Raw genomic sequence first — 15,012 nt, forward strand, 5'->3', positions numbered from 1 at the left:
CAGACCACAGTTTGTCCGTCTGGACCGTGTTCTGTCTGATGTGGTGGTGAGTGGTACGGGGGCCCCACAGGGGACTGTGCTGTCTCCTTTTCTGTTCACCTTATACACCACAGACTTCCAGTACAACTCAGAGTCATGTCACCTACAGAAGTTCTCTGATGACTCTGCAGTTGTTGGGTGTATAAGGGATGGACAGGAGGGAGAGTACAGCGCGCTGGTGGACGACTTTGTGGAGTGGTCTGGTAAGAATCACCTGCTGCTGAATGTGGATAAGACCAGAGAGATGGTGATTGACTTCAAGAGGAAGGGAACGGCTCCGCAGCCCCTTTGTATTCTGGGTGGAGATGTGGACATGGTTGAGGAGTACAGATACCTGGGTGTCAACATCGACAACAGGCTGAACTGGAAAATCAACAGCACTGCTGTTTACAAGAAGGGGATGAGCAGACTCTATTTCCTGAGGAAGCTGAGATCCTTCAACGTGTGCAGCAGAATGTTGGAGATGTTCTACCAGTCTGTTGTGGCCAGTGCTCTGTTCTACCTCCGCTATCTGCTGGGGCAGCAGCATCGGAGCCAGCGACACAAACAGACTGAACAAACTGATCAGGAAGGCTGGCTCCGTTATTGGCTGCAAACAGGACACTTTTGAAGCTGTGGTGGAGAGGAGGTCACTGAACAAACTGTTATCTATCATGGATAACCCCGACCACCCTCTCCACCCCACACTGGTCCAACAGAGGAGCACCTTCAAGAGGCTCCGACAGCTTCGATGTCGCACAGACCACTACAAGAAATCATTCCTACCACAGGCAATTAAACTTTTTAACACTTCATCACTGAGTGTTAGATAGACTCATAGACATCACAACTGCACTAAGTGCACTTTGCACAATAGGTTTATCTACAGCTTTATACTAGTTAAACAGTTGTACATTTTTATTCCCAACTTGTATATATTTTAAATTATTTGTTCTTATATTCTATCCTATTATTATTTCATGTATCTTGTATCCTATATTTCATGTATATTCTGTATGTGTGCTGTGTGTCTGATATTTTGCTGCTACAACACTGGAATTTCCCATTTTTTTGGGATCAATAAAAATCTATCTATCTATCTATCTATCTATCTATCTATCTATCGATCTATAATGAAGTGAAAATGTATTACATTTTGACGTCTTATTACATAATGCGTTGTAAAGGGGGTTTAGGGGTCCTCCCTCAAGAAAATGTTAAGTTTTTCACAGACAAAATATGCTATTTCACATCATTTTGGACCATTCTAATTTTCGTAGGCTATATGTGATGAATAAATAACGCTCAAAAAGCTTAAAGACAACACTTGCTAAAGAAGTCCACTGGGAACCAACTACAAGTATTAGTCATTTAGTTAGATTTGATGCTCACATTGTTTTTACATTAATTTGGCTAAGGTGGTGCCCAAAACGGCTTGAGTGCTGTGCCCTGGAAAACCCTGTAGACTCATGCATCAAGGTACTTCAATCCAGTTTCTGCGCGTTCCTGCACATGTAGCCGTGTACTGAAGGGGAATGAAGAGGTGGACTGGTAAGCAAAACAAGCTGTACAGAAACAAATATATACATACAAAATAACGCTGAATGGGTTGGGTGCAGAATCTGCTAAATAATACATACTGTATGTGCAATGGGCACAGGTTAATGCAAAGTGTAGTGATTAGGGATGGGGGTGGAAGGGGGTTGGGGGGATAAGAGTCAGTGGGGGTCTGGGGCCTTATTGGTGAGGCTGACTGCAGAAGGCACACCATAGATCAGGCCTACTAAGTCCCATTTAGTAAATTAGAGGAAAAGGCGATAGTTTGAAATAAAGCAGTGGCAGGAGTATTGAAAGTTTTCTGTACAATTTTTAATAACAAAGTCAGTCAATTGTGTTTTCTGGGTGGAAGCGTGGCTTTCCAGCGTCAGCCTGCAGCGTGCTCGCTTCCGTCTTCCTCCTTCCGGAACCAATCTCAATCTGAAAGTCTTCCTCCAGTCTCTCACACACTGCAGCTGCATGGGTTAAATCAGCGTCCTGTAATGTGTAACCACGCCCACTTCTCTACTGACACAATAGACTGATATCAGACTGATAATAGTCAATAGAGTTTTTTTTTAAACAAAATAATGAATAATAAAAATGTATACTTTATTAATCCCGCAGGGGGGAACTTACAATGTTTTCACTCTGTTGTTATGACACACATTACACACAGGCCTGAATTAGGCTACACACACATGCTCAGGTCCTATACATGCACTAATGGAGAGATGTAAGACTTGGACATTTCCATTCAAATGGCAAACTTAAGATCATAGAAAACCATTCAACGTGTTTATGTGAGCCTTGTCAGGTTGAGGAGTCTGTTGTGCGTGTAATCATGTAGTGTAATAGATAGAGATGTTCCGATACTGCCTAAAACACTGGTATCGGTATCGGGAAGTACTGGAGTTTATGCACCAATAAAGCGTTAAAGTAGTTTATTTATGTTCTTTTTCCGTTATAACTGACTGTCAAACTGCAGAATAAAAGAAAGTTCTGTGGCATTCATGTTTCACAAAGAGTTTAACCTGAGCCAGACCAACATCAAAGATAGAAATAATACCACATACATACAGGGATAGTAGTATACAGCTGTTAAAACATAATAAAATATATGACACACTGGTACGGATCGGTACTCGGTATCGGCCGATACGCAAGTTCAGGTATCGGAATCGGAAGCAAAAAAAATAGCATCAGGCCATCTTTGGTAATAGATATGAAGTCTGTCTTTGTGATGTGATGTGTGTCTATGGGGTGGTCAGGTCCAGCACTGCTGGTTTTCCTTTTGTAGTCTGTAAAAAGAAAGGCAAATGATGCAAGAGCTCAAGAAAGCTGGAATTCATACTTTTAATTATTAACCTGTCAAGTGTGGAGCATACAGTGCAGTTATTTATCTAAGAGAAAATGGGTTAATGGATAGGATTTAATACACACACTCCAACGCAGAAGGTGGCGGTCAAAGACATATATGTATATGTCTATGGCGGCGGTAATGCCCCTGGGTTCGTCCTGGTTGCATTAAAACCCAAGAAGAAGAAGAAGCCTACGTAGCTACGCGGTAGTGGTACGCGCTGGAGCTGGGTGTGAAGATGGCGGACGAGGAGGCCGAGCAGGACCGAAGTCCTGAGAACGGTATCAGTGAAACGATTAGGGAACTCAGACAACGGCTGCAAGAACTGCAAGAAGTCGTGGTTAGAGAAAGCGGCGACTCTCCAACCCAGTCCTCTTCTGAGTATTGCCAAGAGTTTTGTAAGGTGAGTTTCCTCTCACATAATTGCCGTTAATGTTAGTCAACAAGATGGCCAACTAGCGTTCACAATAAAGGTAGCGTTAACGTTACGTCCTGGCTCCTGGATAACCCGGGGATGTGTTTGATCTTAGAGCTATATAACCGTTACCGAATAAAACCCATGTGCAGTGGTTTAATTTTGGCTAACGTTAATCCGTTAAGTAACGTTAGAACAAATGGAACTCCATCTGTCCATTGGCAGGGCTAGCTCAACTAGCTAGCTACCAGTTCGCGCTAGCTCATAGCTAGCTGTGTCTGTAGGAGATACCGTTAGTTAACCGTAATGTTGTTGGCGTTAGAATTGGGTAACGTTACTGCCTGCGGTAAGCCAACGTTAGCGTTTAGCCTTGTGTGTTTAGCTACATGCGCGTGCAAGTGAGTAACGTTATCATTGTGTTGATTGTCCGTGGTGCTTACGTCGTTCTCCGGTGAGCAAAATTGGTCTAGCTCTGTAATGGGTTTGGTTGGTATGGTTGTGGGCAGTGCCCCACATTTTGCGGTCAACAACAACATATCCTTTTTGAGTTAACTACATTTATGTGAAACGCAAAGTTAGCGAATTGTATACGTTCACAAGAGAACAGCAAGGATTTTAGTTTTTTTATGTTGATTTGTGTGTACGTGCCAAATAGAACGTACGCTTTTGCAGAAGAGGCAAGCCGGTTTCCATCACAGTTGCATACTAAAACAATGTAACATACATTACAGCCAGTGTCCTTTGGGTGCACAATTAAGTTGCAAAAGTGTGTAACGTTATAGCATATTGTGACGCAAATGAGAGTACGGGGAGGGCACATCTGCACCAATCATCTGGACTCCCATTTTTTTGGGAAATATGTCCACTTCTTCCAGAAACGGAGCACAAAGTAATACATAGTGTTTGTTAGAAAAATAAAAATGTAAAGTCTAATCTACAAATATATAATCTAATACACAAAACACAGGTGTAAAGAAAGTAATTGGTATTGCAAGGCAATTTAATGATATAGCACCATTCAGACATAAAGCAGTTCAAAGTGCTTTACATAATGCATTATGTCCCATAAGGGAGGAAGAAGAGAAAGTAATGTTGTGCTGTTGCAGGGTTTTGACTCTTAATGTAACATAATGTTATCGTTAGCTCAATCACTTAAACTGCAGCATTATCCCACCACGGGACGCCATTGCATTGTACATTAGAGCTGTCAATCTTCCTCTATAATACCATTCGAATTTAATTTTTTTTTATATATTTGAATATTTAATGCTCACATGCTTCACTCTGTTATTAATATGTACTACACTACTCAGGCTTATGCATTGTCAATGCCACTATAAGCATGTGGTTGTTGTTGTTACATGTTCTGTCCACTAGAGGGACTTCCAACATCAGGCTGGCCTTGAAGGGGACCTACGTCATGGCGCATTGCATTTCTGGCACGCCGCTCTCTTTTTACTATCATTTTCCACCATGAGCACACAGCGGCAAACGGAGAACTCTGTAATGAACCATTATCTAACAAGTGTATTGAAGCGGCTCTGTTGTAAAGGCTAACGGTGCTCGGTTAGCACAATGACATCATGTTAGAAAGCACAGCCAAAACGATTTGTCATAAACTAGCTAGCCAAGTAACAAAAGTGTTAGCCGCGATGCTAACGGCATTGATATCTACGCTAAACGGTGCTGTCTCTATTATTTTCTGTGGATGTCGATTTTTAAAGTCACGTTCAAACTATTTCCCATCCTTCTTCTGATTTCCAGCCGCAGCCTGTCACTCCCCCTGTACTAACGTTACGTGCTCCGTGATGTTAAGACCTCACAATGCCTTGTTTCTCACTCCCGCCAACGTATTGTTCATCAGATGTGACATGACAAAAGCATTTTGTTTTCACATGTGGATAGGGCAAGGTGAGAAGAGGGACATTAGCTAACTAGCCAACATATTTATTATAAAAAATCACATTTGAATAGTAATTTCAGTATTCAGATAGTATTGATTTTTTTACTATTCAAATTATATTTGACTTTCAGAATTCGTTCCAACAGCCCTATTGTACATCACTCTGACAGTCAATTTCACATGTCTAGCTATGTGTGTGTGCGCACACATGCACATTTAAGAAGAAGACATACTTTATTAATCCTGCAAGGGGGAACTTTTTTCAGTCTGTTGTTACAGTACACACAGGCCTGAATTACACACATGCACAGGATACATGCACAAATGGAGAGAGATCAGAGTGAAGTGGCTGCCCATGGAGGGCGCCCCGAGCAGTTGGGGGTTTGGTGCTTGCTAGGGGTGAGAAGAAGAAAATTGGAAATCGTATGTATTGGGATTCTTTTTTTTTTTTGTGACTGTTTTTAAAATCTGTTCGGGGGGGGTTGTTGTGTGATGTCCTGTTGTGTTAAACCGCCCAACAAAGCACAAGTAGACTTTATATTTCACAATTACGGTTTTCAGTCAGATCGTTTATTCATTTTGACGTTTCCGACCGCACTTGAAGGCAGCTTATTTCAGAGAGAGAGAGAGAGATTTTCGTTGTTGCAGGAAACCTTCAACTATTACCCTAACTCCCGGGCAGTTCAGTGTTTTTTTTTTGTTTTAGCCTCGTAATGTTTTAAAACTTTCTTGTGGCAGCGACGTGGCAGACAATTATGTTTTCTGTTTAAGGTACAGAACTCTCACACTGCCTCAAACCATAGATCAAAACACACTGATAAGTCTGGTCGCCGGTAGAGAGAGAGTGTGTGTGTGTGTATATGTGTGTGTGTGTGTATATATATATATATATATATATATATATATATATATATATATATATATATATATATATATATATATATATATATATATATATATATATATATACACACACACACACACCCCAGCTCTAGTCTACAATTACAATGAATTCAACTTCAAATTAACCATGCATTGGCTACTACTGAACCAATATTGGTACCGATACCTGAAATTTGGTTCCGTTACCCAACGGTACCTTTTTTTGGTACTTTCCCTCTATAATCACAAAACAATTATTTCAGTTGTAAAAATTATTGTCAAACCTATTTATCCTATGTACTTAGAACATTCTTTTATTAATTAAACAAAATCCTCCTCCCAAACCCATCCCTACAACCTATTAAATTGAATAATTATTCATTTCTTACTCACTAACTTTTATTCTTGTATTTGTATATTCTTTTTTTAGCCTGTTTTTATTTTCATGACCGTTTGTAATTGCTCTTTAATGTTTCATGTACAACACTTTGAGTTGCCTTGTTGCTGAAAGCTGCTGTAGAAATAAAGCTCCCTTGCGTTACAACCTCAGCCTGTCAGTCAGTCCCCAGGGCACAGAAACCACTGTTGTGCCTGCTTAGGAAGTGTAACGTCAACAGCACCGCGACCGCTTTCGGCTCTTCATTAATATCATATCGCAGCAAACGCTGTCTCCGTGAAGTTTTGAAAAACTGTAACCACACTTGAAACCACTTTATCGGCATTTCCGTGACTCACTGTGACTTCAACAAAACTGCAGAGCCGACGTAGTTTGCACTGTCCGCAGCTATGCGTGTGTGCGTTTGTGTCAGAGCTCCGCTCTCTGTCAATTTTCAGAGAGGACAGATAAGCTTGAGCTTACGCGCTCTCAGGTACCAAAATTCCGACATTTGACGTGTAAAAAAGGGGGCAAATTTACTGGTCGCACATGTGCGACTGGATGTAAAATTCGGTCGCACGCTCTCAAATTTTGGTCGCAGTCTGGAGCCCTGGGCCTGGCTCAGGTTGAACTCTTTGTGAAACATGAACAAACTCAAACAATGAATGCCACAGAACTTTCTTTTATTATGCAGTTTGACAGTCAGTTATAATGGAAAAAGAACATGCATAGACTACTTTTAACGTCGATTTTCTTTAGGGCTTTATCACGTGGTATCAGATCGGTGTATAAACTCCAGTACTTACCGATACCAGCATTTTAGGCAGTATCAGAGCCAATACCGATACTGATATCGGTACATCTCTAAGCCAGTTGCATCGTGGGGTTGTTTCTCCAAAAGTGGAGTCGGTCTCAACTTTTAGACGCAGGTTTATTTGAGTGCCCCCGCCGCGGCAAGCCCCGCTGCAGCCTATCAATTCAATATGATTGATAAGACCTGCCTCTTTGTCGAATGGCCGACGCAGGCGGTGTGAACGCAGCCTAACCCAAACTACTCTGGCAGTGATTGTACTAAAGAGAAAATATAGAAAGTTTTGTGGGTTAGTGAGGATGCTGAGTGCATTTCTGACATGTATATGAAACTAAGCAGTTAATTAATTTAGCACCCCTGTATAGCCGGAATGAACCAGCGTTTTTGCCACTCAAATTTGCTGAAATTTTATTGAATCCATTTTTCCTTCTACTCGTGAAATGTTCCCTGTGCCACTGGCTGCAATACAACCCCCAAAGCATGATTGATCCACCCCCATGCTTAACAGTTGGACAGAGGTTCTTTTCATTAAATTCTGTGCCCGTTCTTCTTCAAACGTGCCTTTGCACATTCCGGCCAAAAAGTTCTATTTTAACCTCATCGGTCCACAGAACTTGTTTCCACAATGCATCAGGCTTGTCTATATGTTCATTTGCAAACTTCAAACGCTGATTTTTGTGGTGAGGACGTAGAAGAGGTTTTCTTCTGATGACTCTTCCATGAAGACCATATTCGGTCAAGTATCTCTTTATAGTGGAATGTCTGCCAGATCTTTCTGGATGGATTGTGCAGTCAAATGTGGGTTTTGACTTGCTTTTCTCACAATCCTGTGAGCTGTTCTGTCTAATATTTTTCTTGGTCTTCCAGATCTTGCTTTAACTTCCACTGTTCCTAATGACTGCCATTTCTTAATTACATTCCGAACAGAGGATATTGGCATCTGAAAACGCTTTGCTATCTTCTTATAGCCTTCTCCTGCTTTGTGAGCGTCAACTATTTTCAGTTTCAGTTTTCTAGACAACTGCTTAGAAGAACCCTTGGTGCTGATTGTTGGGGCAAGGTCAGATGAGTCTGGGCATTTAAAACCTTTGAGATTGACATCACCTGGTCTTTCCAGACGATGATTGAGAACAATCCATGACACTGTCAGGTCTCAGCTTTCCAAAGGGGGCGGTGCATGCTATAAACTCTACAGGGTGCCCAAACTTTTGCAGACGCCATTTTTTTGTTTTCTGTTATTTTGAAAGTGTAAATGATGGAAATAAAATCTAACTTTTTTTTGACATATAAGAATGTCTAATCTGTCATTTGATGCCTTTTGGAGATTTTTCCATCTTTTCTTGGCTTCTTTATGCACATTAATAAAAAAAATTACCTGGGGTGCCCAAACTTTCGAGCCCCACTGTACTGTGGGTGTAGGGTCAAGTTAAGACATCTGAAAAGCAAAGGGCATGCTGTGTAAACGGAGCTGTCTATGCTCTTGGCATGGTTCCTTTCCCTGCAGGTGGCTCTCTCCTACAGATATCCAGCTTGAAAAGACTGCATTTGTTTTTCTGACCAAGGTCAGCATGACTGTTCATAATGACTTGGATGCTTCAAGCAGGAAAATGTAATGGGTGTTGTATCTTTGTTCTGTCATCAGAATAAATCCTTATGAAGGAATGCATATCTAACCATGCCTCCATTTTGTGAAGAAAAAACCTATTGTATATTTTTACAATACAAGACGTAAACATCCTAAAATTGTGGAGTATTCGTAATTTACAAACTAGGGATTTCTTTTATTCTTTTTTTTTTTACTTGAGCCAAATGTGACTGATCATATATTGTATGTATTGTGCAAGCAATACATGCATACAAGTTAGTCAAACCAATCCAGTAATATGTGCTTGAGATTTGAACATCTCTGGGTTAAGAAGATGTTAAACCAGAGGGGAGAACACACTGGACTGTCTTTATTTTAACATTCTTCCCCTGCTGCACCTTGGACAGTGTGATCATCTTTTACTGCTTTTAACCCCAACCTTCCCGCCCGTTATAAAGAAACACCAACCCACCATTAAAGCAGTTAAAACCTGGCCTGAGGGAGCATCCCTACAGCTGCAGGACAACGCACTGACTGGAGTCTGTTTTCCACTCCGGACCTAGAGGAATACACATCAATTGTCCTCTTCTACATAGGGAGCTGTGTTGAGTCTGTCACCATCAATAAACACATCTGTGTATTCCCAAACAGGAAGTCATAGATGACAAAGGAGGTCCAACTTCTCCTGAGAGAGCGTGATAAAGCCTATGTATCTGGTAACAAAGAAGAGTACAGTGTGGCCAGACAACCTCAAAAGAGGCATTCAAAACAGAAAAGGCAATATATATATATATATATATATATATATATATATATATATGAGGGACGCTTTATCTCAGGGGCCTGGCACGTGTGTGGAAGGGCATCTAGCATTTAACCAACTTCAGGAGCAGCAGAGACCCACTGACGGGAAACGGTGCATCACTGGCTGAAGGACTGAACCACTTCTTTGCCCGATTTGGCAAAGGGCCAGACAACGTTGATTCACCCTAGCTGGACACTGCTGACCACTTGTTAACCCTGCAGACACAAGAGGTCAAACAAGTTCTGAAAGCTGTGAATGTCAAGAAGGCAGCAGGTCTTAATCTGATAAATAATCTTTATTTATGTACATACATACATACAAGTAGTTATGTCTCCCATTGTATTGGTTTGCCCTCTTATGGACATAATGCGCAAAAATAGATATTTTAATCTGTTTTTTTATTTTTTATGACGAATATTCAAAATGCCATTTTTGTCCAATTTTGTCAGCCCTCAAGCAGACCAACATCTGCTCTCTGAACAACTAGATCAGTAGCACTGACACCCTTCATTTCAAAGTGCTGTAAAAGAATAGTTCCAGAACACCTCAAAGCCACCCTGTCCCCCGTCTTGGACCAGTATGCATACAGGGCAAACAGATCCACTGAGGACATCATAAACACAGCCCTGCATACTGCACTGACACACCTGGAGCAGAAGGGAACACATGTTAGGATGCTGTCTGGATTACAGCTCCACTTTTTTAATTTAATACTATCGTCCCCAACAGACTGGTCAGGAAACTAAAGGACCTTGGTCTTAGTAAGCAGCTGTATCTGTGGATTAAAGACTTTCTAAACAACAGTCCACAGACTGTGAGACTCGGCCCTCACATCTCCTCGAGCCTGACCCTCGGCACAGGTACACCACGAGGCTGTGTGCTCAGCCCTGCCCTCTACTCCCTCTACACATGACTGCACTCTCTCGAACGGCGATGAGACAGCCTACAGAGACGAGGTCTGAAAATTAATGGAATGGTGTGCAGTGAACCACCTGACGCTAAACATAAAAAAGACAAAGGAGCTCATTGATTTCAGGTGGGCTGTAAACTCAACTGTAGAGGTGTGACAAGCTCTTGTGAGATTAAAACGTTACGATATTTCTCGTGTCTCTGACTTCCGGGTTTGAGAATTAAATGTAGTAGACTAGGGCTGGGACTGCTGCCGCATTACCGCAATACCACGGTCACGTGACGCCTACCGCGTCACCGTCATCACCGCAAAAAAAAAAAACATTGGCCTGTACATTGTGTCTAATGAAATGGATTAATTGTGTCTAATGACATGGATTCAAGGTTTTCTAAACAAAACTTATCAAAAGATGGAGCAAATCCGACCTTTCGCGAGTTGGGCGTTAAATCATCCTGTTAAAAGAAGAAAGGTCTTTTCTCATCTCAAACAACTCAAAACAGAAATGGCCTTTATGCAAGAAACTCATATTCGTAGCTCGGACAATGGCAGTCTCTTGTCAGGTTGGGTGGGGCAGGGGTTCCACTCTTCCATTCAGGCTAAAGCCAGAGGAGTTTCAATCCTTATCAGCCAGAACATTTCCTTTGTGCCACATTGTGTTATCTGACAAGTTTGGTCAGTGTGTAATTGTGGCTGGAAAATTCTATAATAGCCTAGTGGTATTTGTCAATGTATGTGACCCTAATGTTGAAGATGTAAGTTTTTTTCGAGCATTTTTTTCATTACTTATGATACTATGTTATACTTGGCGGTGATTTCAATTGTTGGTTAGACCCCCCCCCCATTTAGACCGATCCTCTACTAACCCCAGTACAGTAAGTAAATCAGCTTGTTTTATTCAATCCTTTCACTCCAATTACGGTGTATGTGATGTGTGGTGCTCTTTACACCCACAAGACAAAGAATTCTCTTTCTCACATGTTCATCATACATATACTAGAATTGACTATTTCTTTCTCGATAACCAACTTGTACCTTATTCCAGGCTTTATAAATACTTATCAAGCACAGTTTAATGGAATTACAGTCTATCCATTCACTTATCGTGCATTATCATTGTGACAAGCTGATACTGACATGGCAGTGATTTGGGAGGGATTATATTACTTTCTTTTATTGTTGTTGGTTTGATATGTGGCATACGTTGTTTTTTTTAATTATTCCTTTCATATAACCTGTCTTTAACAAAGTGACAGCTTTGCACGTTGTTATACTGGAAACTAAATAAAAAGATTTTGATTTTAAGAAAAAAAAGTTGTCTCGCGATATCAGTAGGCCTACAAAAGTGCATTACGCCGGTACTAACGAGGACAAATTCACGTTAAATCAATCAGTGCCAAATTTATGTACCTGAGAGTGCGCAAGCTTCTCTGTCCTCTGCATCTTTCACAGAGAGGGGGGCTCAGCTCCAACACACACACACACACACACACACGCATTAAGTTACATTTGCCTCTGCAGTTTCTTAAAGTCACAGTGAGTCACGGCAGTGCCGGTAAAGCACACAAGTGTGGTTACACTTTTCAGAACTTCTTGAGACAGCGTTTGCTACAATATAATATAATGGCGAGATCGCCGTGCAGTTAATGTTTACTTCCGAGACAGACCGGTGTTCTCCATTGCCCTGGTGACTGACTGACAGGCACAAGACGAAAGCATTGAAATGGCCTGGCGACAGACTAACAGGCTGAGGTTGTAGGGCAAGTCAAGGGAACTTTATTTCTCTAGCACCTCAGCAACAAGGCACTCTCCAGGATGTTGCGGCCTTCTTTGAGATTAACGGCAGCTTTGCGATAAAAGTTGCGATGTCTTTTTGAATTTTTGTTGCAATGAAGTTGCGAGAGACAGTGAAAATTGCAAAAAAAAAAAAAAAAATTTAAGTATTTTTTTTTTTTTTGTGGTATACTTCTTTAAAAAAAAGAAACTTGTTTCAGGGAGAATAAAACTACTCTGGGCTGAGATTTCCTAGTAACCTTACCAAAAAGGCTCAGCATGCTGCAAATGTTGGTATAATATGAAAACGGCTGGTGGATTTAAGACAAAAAATCATTTTAATTTCCTATCCTGGGATGGGCCACACATTCATATGGTTTGATAAAGTACTTTATTGGACTTTAACTTATCATTGCACTTAGAATAACGAGCGTAGCTGTCCTCAGTTTTGGTCATCGTTTACGTCTCATTTTCGGTTTTTCCTGCATCCACCGTGTCTGTGTGTGTGTGTGTGTGTGTGTGTGTCAGTCGTAGTTAGTGGCTCTCAGAGTCACATACTGACAAAGTCTGGCACGTGGGACTGCTGTGATCGGTTGAAGTCGCGGGAAACTCCGGTTATTCGTCAAATTTGCGATAAAGTTGCAGTGATCGGTCAAAATTGCGAGTTGCACCGAATTCACAGTGATTGGTTGAATTTGCCATCGCGAAATCTGGACGGACTGACAAGGCAATTTACAGTGCTTTACATAAAACATTAAAGAGCAATTAATAAACAGTCATGAAAATTAAACAGGCTAAAAAAAGAATAAGATACAAATTTAATGAATAAAAGTAAGCTGCATGTTTTTGATTAAGGTCTTAGGGACGGGTTTGGGAGGGGAGAGGGACGCCACAATTATTAGGTCTGAAGGGGTTAGTAATACAGGAGAGAAGCCATCTCAGTTTCTGGCATAATCTTTCACAGTGCTCATTTTTCATTTTGTGACTTTCGATTGAATAAAAGACTATTTTTCCAGTCATATTTCATCATTTAAGTTTTCTTCAAAATGGTGTTAAAAACTCGTCTTGTTCTCGTGCGCCCAATCTCGTGTCTCGTGAGCTGTCACACCCCTACTCCACTTCCCTGGTGAGAGAGGCACAACAGATAATTCCTCGGGTCACTGAGGATCAACCTCTCGAAAAAAACTGCTAGTCTTTCTCTACCGCTGCTCAGTGGAGAGGGTCCTGACGTACTGCATCACAACCTGGTATGGGAACTGTTCAGAGGCAGACAGGCTCTCCAGAGGGTGGTAAATGCAGCACAAAAAATCATTAGACTCCCCCTGTCCCCCCCCTGGAAGACACATACAGGTCTGGCTGCCACAGCAGAGCCTGCAGGGTTGTTAAAGACAACAATTACTCTGCTGCCCTCTGGAAGATGCTACAGGGCCACGAAATGCTGCACCTCCAGACTAAGGAACAGTTCTTACCCCACAGCTAGACACAAACTGAACTCTCACCCATCCCCCCCCTCCACCACCACAATCATTTTAACAACGTGAATAACTGCATATGCACTTCACCCAATTTTACAGCCCTTTATCTTATCATATTTTCTGTGTTTTAAACCGCTATTTTTGTATCTTAATGTGTGAGTGCATGTTTGAGCAGAGTGAATGGGAACGGTTTTCTCATGAGGGACAGGTTAATTTCGTTGTATGTTAACATGCAATAACAATAAAATCAATCAATCAATCAAGACCCTTTCAAAGGGACAGTTTACCCCAGAATCAAAAATAATGAAATGTATCTGGAGTGAGTCAAACTGGCGAAAGTAGCGTGCGTAGTAGCCCGTCTCCAGTGTGCCAGCAGATAGAGGCTTCTCCCTGCGGAACCGCCTCAAAACAGCGCAGCGGCTTATGTGCATTGCGAGTTGCAGAAAGAGACAAGACGACGAATTATTGTGATTCAAACTTGATAATTTTATGAGCCAGTTTGTTTGTACTGTAGTTTGTATTGTTTTATTTTCTCAGCCTAGCAAATGGAAATTAGGCTTATTTTACTTCAGATTGGCACAGTTATGTGCATTGGTTTAATTATTTTGCCCTCTAGCCTGCATTTCAATAAAAAATAGTATAAATCTATATCTCTTCATGGTGGTATTTATAAATAGCCTGCCTATCAATTGTTTTTAAGCGCAATAAACACGGAAAACATTTGACGGGGACTCACTACATTGAAAACCATCAACCAATCGACATCACACGTGTACACACAGACACCAAAAGGGGCTTGAGCACCTGCCCTTTTTCTTCCTCAAGAGAAAGTGCCCTTTTTTCTGGATGCATTTTTTGAATAGCCTATATTACTGTTTGCACACTGCTTCCCTGTCAAACATTTATTGATTAAAAAATCTAAATATCAGGTTGGGAGATGAGGCTCTCGCTCTCTCTCTCCCCAGCAATGTGTGCCACACACACACACACACACACACACGCAGAGAGGCAGCAGTCCCTTCCAGCTCCTACCCTAGAAAGTTTTGCCAGTTTGTAATATTTTGAATTATACTGTTCTTGTCTTTACTAAAATCAGAACTAATCATAGGGCAGAATGCTCTTACCAGTCATAAGGGAGTGATTTGACTTTTGGCTAACGTAATCGA

At 41.3% G+C, this 15,012-nt stretch overlaps 1 protein-coding gene across 1 annotated transcript in view; it reads left to right on the forward strand.

Annotated features, from left to right (window-relative positions):
- Positions 1-3,109: 3,109 nt before the first annotated feature.
- Positions 3,110-15,012, forward strand: part of znf292b (zinc finger protein 292b) — a 33,125-nt gene continuing 21,222 nt past the window's right edge. The window contains exon 1 of the mRNA XM_078274053.1: positions 3,110-3,317. Coding sequence (XP_078130179.1) covers positions 3,153-3,317 — 165 coding nt within the window. The 5' untranslated portion in view covers positions 3,110-3,152. The remainder of the gene's footprint in view (positions 3,318-15,012) is intronic.

Source organism: Sander vitreus, chromosome 18, assembly GCF_031162955.1.
Source record: "Sander vitreus isolate 19-12246 chromosome 18, sanVit1, whole genome shotgun sequence".
In the NCBI taxonomy this organism is placed as follows: Eukaryota; Metazoa; Chordata; class Actinopteri; order Perciformes; family Percidae; genus Sander; species Sander vitreus.